Below are 4,099 nucleotides of genomic sequence, written 5' to 3'. Positions count from 1 at the left end.
TTTCATCTCATCAAACAGAAAAAAAAAAAAAAAAAATCATACCTGTACATCCTCGTTCATCAAGGTAAAATTCAAAGAGAAAGGGGGCCTTCGACCTCATTTTATACAGCGGGTACTGTTCATACAAAAATTGCATAGGAAGAACGCAGGCCAATTACTAGTGTATAAAGGTCTTCCTTCTAAATCTTAATAAAATGCAATGCTTTTATTTTTCACATATATACATCTTCACAGCCATATATATTCCATTGTTTGCACAACACATGCACAGGTGTTGGGGTGTTTGTGTAGGTGTAGGTGTGTGTGTGTGTGTGTGTGTGTGTGTGTGTGTGTGTGTCAGTGTGTGTTGAGATGTGAGAGAAGTGAGTGAGAGAGTAGTAGAGTGTGAGAGAGAGTGTTGAGATTGAGTGTGAGTGTGTGTGAGTGTGAGTGTGTGCGTGTGAGTTGCGAGTGCGAGTTCGAGTGCGTGTGCGAGTGCGTGTGCGCACCTGTGGAGTGCGTGTAGCGTGTCGTGTGAGATTGTGAGTGTGTGTTGTGTGTGTGTGTGTTTGTTTGCGTGTTTGTGTGTGTGAGTGAGTGTGTGTGTGAGTGTGTGTGTGTGTGTGTGTTTGTGAGTGAGGCGCTGAATGTTGTTGTGTGTTAGTGTGTGATAGTGTGAGTTTGTGTGTGTGTGTGTGAGTGTGAGTGGTGTGTGTGTGTGTGTGTATTTGGTTGTGTGTGAAGTGTGTGTGAGTGTGTGAGAGGAGTGAGTGCGTGAGAGAAGAGAGTAAGTGACAGTGATAAGTGTTAGTGTGCGTGTGAAAGTGTTTGAGTGAGTGTGAGTTGTTGAGTGTGTGTGTGTGTGTAACAAGCAAATTATGTGGATCATTTTTCTTCGAACAATGTCCTAAATATCCAAGAAAGGCATACATTATGCAAGATGAATATGTTGTATAGAAATAGTACATACACCTATGGCAATTGTATCTGCAAATTAAATAGCAATAACAGGAATGTATTATGGAAATAATAATGAGAACAATTATGTATTAAAAGTTATAAAATATTATTCCTAATAGAAACAAAAACAAAAATTCAATGACCAACCACTTTTGTACTAGAAATATCTTGAAACAGTAATGAGACAGATTTAAAAGTAGAAGGAAAAAAAAAAAAAAAGTTACACAAATCATGAATCTGGGCTACATTGTCTGGCATTTAAGGCTCCATAAATGAAAGTGTCAAATGATTATAATATATTCTAAGAAAGCAACAGGGTCTTTAATCCACCTATGTATATGTACAGAAAAATTATGTATTCACTTTTTAATCTTTATGGAAAAAAATGTCCCACATATTTACATCAGCTTAAAAGCTATAATTCTAATGTACAATTAACATTCATTTCTGGAGCTGCAATTCAGTAAATATATTTGTACAGTAACCTTGCTAACTACAGCAGGGACATTTCTTCTTGATTTTCCTCTTCTGCCGTCCAGATAACCGTACCTCCGACTCCTCCACTCTCTCTCTAGGCTTCAGTTCTGGGGGTGCCGAGGCTTCCGTCTCGTGGGGCTCCACCTTCTCAACGTCTAACTCTTGGAGGGGCTTCGCTTCGTCAGGATCCACTATTTCAGCTTTGATATCATCCTCCCACATGTTGTCTGAGAGCAGCTCGTATGTCTCCTTCGACAGTAAACAAGAAGATCCCTCCAGTCTGGCAAGTGGATTGCCATTATCAGCATTGGCATTGGGAACGTAGAGGTACTTGGCTTCTGCCTCGTCCACCTCCATCAGAGGTACTAGCATGTCCTGGCTCCCATCAATGTCCCGATTCCCGTCAATGTTTTGGTTTCCCCAGATTTCTTGGTTCACGCCAATGTCTTGGTTCCCCCCAATGTCATGGTTCCCATCAATGTCTTGGTTCCCATCAATGTCTTGGCTAATACTAATGTCAGATAGCATCATTTCTGCTTTGGCTTCATCAACCATTGTTTTTGCTTTCTCCCACGTGTGAAATAATGGGTCGTCACGCTTGTTCCCATCTTTCGACCACTGTATGTACTGGTTGAGCTTGTCTATTCCAATACAACTAAGTATCACCCCATACATTGTTTCAAGTCCTGCCACATAGTCTGCACTGTGAGTCTGATTGTAATCCTTGTCTGTAAATAATGCAGCACTACACATGCTGGTATTATCTCTGACATCTGGCATCTCACTTTCAGAGCTTGGCTCTTCCATCAGGGTAGACACCTTCTTCACAGATATTCTGGGCTTCTTGGGAGTCTCCATATTTGGAACTGCATCTTCTCCACTCTTATTGGCTTCCTTTTTATTATTTCTATTTGACTTGTGACTTGTGTCTTCCACCACAGGTTCATCTGGTTCTTGGACACGGAAAGCTGATTCTTCAAGGTCTCTCAAGAACTCTGTATCTTCATTGCTCAGGCTCATATCACATGATTTTTTCAATGGACTCAGAGCCTTCTGTTTAATCTTGCCTCCTAGCGGACCAGGTGACTTTAGAGGGGACTTCGGGATATTCTCATTATTGAACTGGAGATTAGTTGCTCTTGCAAGTTGGGTTTCATTCAGAGTTATGATCTTTGTGTCTGCACTCCCAGATGGTTTAATCTCTGGAACAAGAAGGATCTTTGGTGCACTTTCTCCACAAGACTCTGGTTGGCTCACTCTTGCCCTATCCACCGGCAGAGGTAGCTCCACACTCGCGCCATTTTGGGTAAATGACCTCAAGGCAGTTAATCTAAACGGAAGAGTATTCAGATCTTTGGAAACTCCAAGGGGCACTGGATTGGATCCTCTCTGGTTTGGCAAAAAGAGTAGCTTACAGGATCCATCTCCTAGCTTCTTGGGCTTGGACTTGCCACGATCCTCTGCCTTCTGCATCACCTGGGACTTGGGTACATTCTTCAGGAGAATCTTAATGAATTTGTTGCTAAGGAGACCAACACCCTTGTCAGAATTCCCTCCACCCACTCTCCCATATACTGCTCTTCCACTTCCTGCAATTCCTTTTTTGCCAATCTCCTTTCCTATCGCATTTTCTACTCCCCCTTTCCTTTTCCCAGCTCCTAAACTTAGTATTCCTATTTTATATCCCTTCCCTTGCCCTCTTCCTCTTTCAAATCCTGCTCCTGTTCCTTCCACTTCCCCTATTTCTACTCTTTCCCCTATTCCTCCAATCCCTCTTCCCACTCCAATTCCTATTCCTGCATCTCCTTCCACTCTTCCTACTCCTGCTCCTCCTTTTCTTGCTCCTATTCCCACTCCTACTCCACCTTCCCCTCTTCCTACTCCTGACCCTTCCTTTATTCCTACTCCTATGCCTCCTCCTACACCTGATCCTTCCCCTTTTCCTAATCCTACTCTTGCTCCTTCTTCTCCTCTTCCTACTCCTGCATCTGCTCTTCCTTCTCCTCTTCCTATTTCTAAACTTGCTACTGGCCCTACACGTTCTGATGCTTCTTCTTCTCCTCCTCCTTCTCTCCATCTCCCTTCTTTTCTATTTTCATCTTCCCATTCTTCTAAATCTACTACTTCAACTTCTCTCACTCTTCCTCCTCCTCCTCCCTCTATTCCCTTTCTTTTTCTTTTTCTTCCTCTTCCTCCTCTTCCCAGACTAACTGTTTTTAGTAAATCTTTTCTTATTTTTACTAATCCCATTCCTTCTCCTTTTCCTACTTTTATTCTGTCTTTATTTCCATCCTCTCCATTTGCATTTCTATCCTTTCCATCATCTCCACCTTCATTTCCACTACCACTTCCATTTCCTGTTGCCGTGATACGATTCAACATAACTCTACAGGTCTGCCCTTCGAGACTCTTTAACTGGATGGAAGAATCCCGCATCTGTACAGAAAGGCTACTCTGTTTTGGGAGAGAGTCACTCAACTTTAGGAAAAGACCATTCATTTTCTGGGAAGATCCATTAGGCTTGGGAGAAAGAACATTTGATCTGAGGCTAGAGTCACCAGGGTCTGCCAAACCACATACTTTAGGAGGGGAGGCATTTGGCTGTGGGGGTAGCTCTTTCACATTCACAGAAGAAATATTTAGCTGTAGTGAGGGATCATCCTGCTGGGAGCAAGAATCACTC

At 42.6% G+C, this 4,099-nt stretch overlaps 1 protein-coding gene across 2 annotated transcripts in view; it reads right to left on the bottom strand.

Annotated features, from left to right (window-relative positions):
- Window positions 1-1,013: 1,013 nt before the first annotated feature.
- The window catches only part of LOC122266463 (uncharacterized), an 11,287-nt gene continuing 8,201 nt past the window's right edge, over window positions 1,014-4,099 (bottom strand). For both annotated transcript variants that reach the window (XM_043036234.2, XM_043036235.2), the window contains one exon: window positions 1,014-4,099. This exon is cut by the window's right edge and continues 1,084 nt beyond it. In XM_043036234.2, the coding sequence (XP_042892168.2) occupies window positions 1,429-4,099 (2,671 nt within the window). In that variant the 3' untranslated portion in view covers window positions 1,014-1,428.

Source organism: Penaeus japonicus, unplaced genomic scaffold, assembly GCF_977035675.1.
Source record: "Penaeus japonicus unplaced genomic scaffold, GWHDUDI00000001_assembly GWHDUDI00000042, whole genome shotgun sequence".
Classification (NCBI taxonomy): Eukaryota; Metazoa; Arthropoda; class Malacostraca; order Decapoda; family Penaeidae; genus Penaeus; species Penaeus japonicus.
Note: the sequence above shows the minus strand (reverse complement) of the source record. Positions and strands in the feature narration are given on the sequence as shown.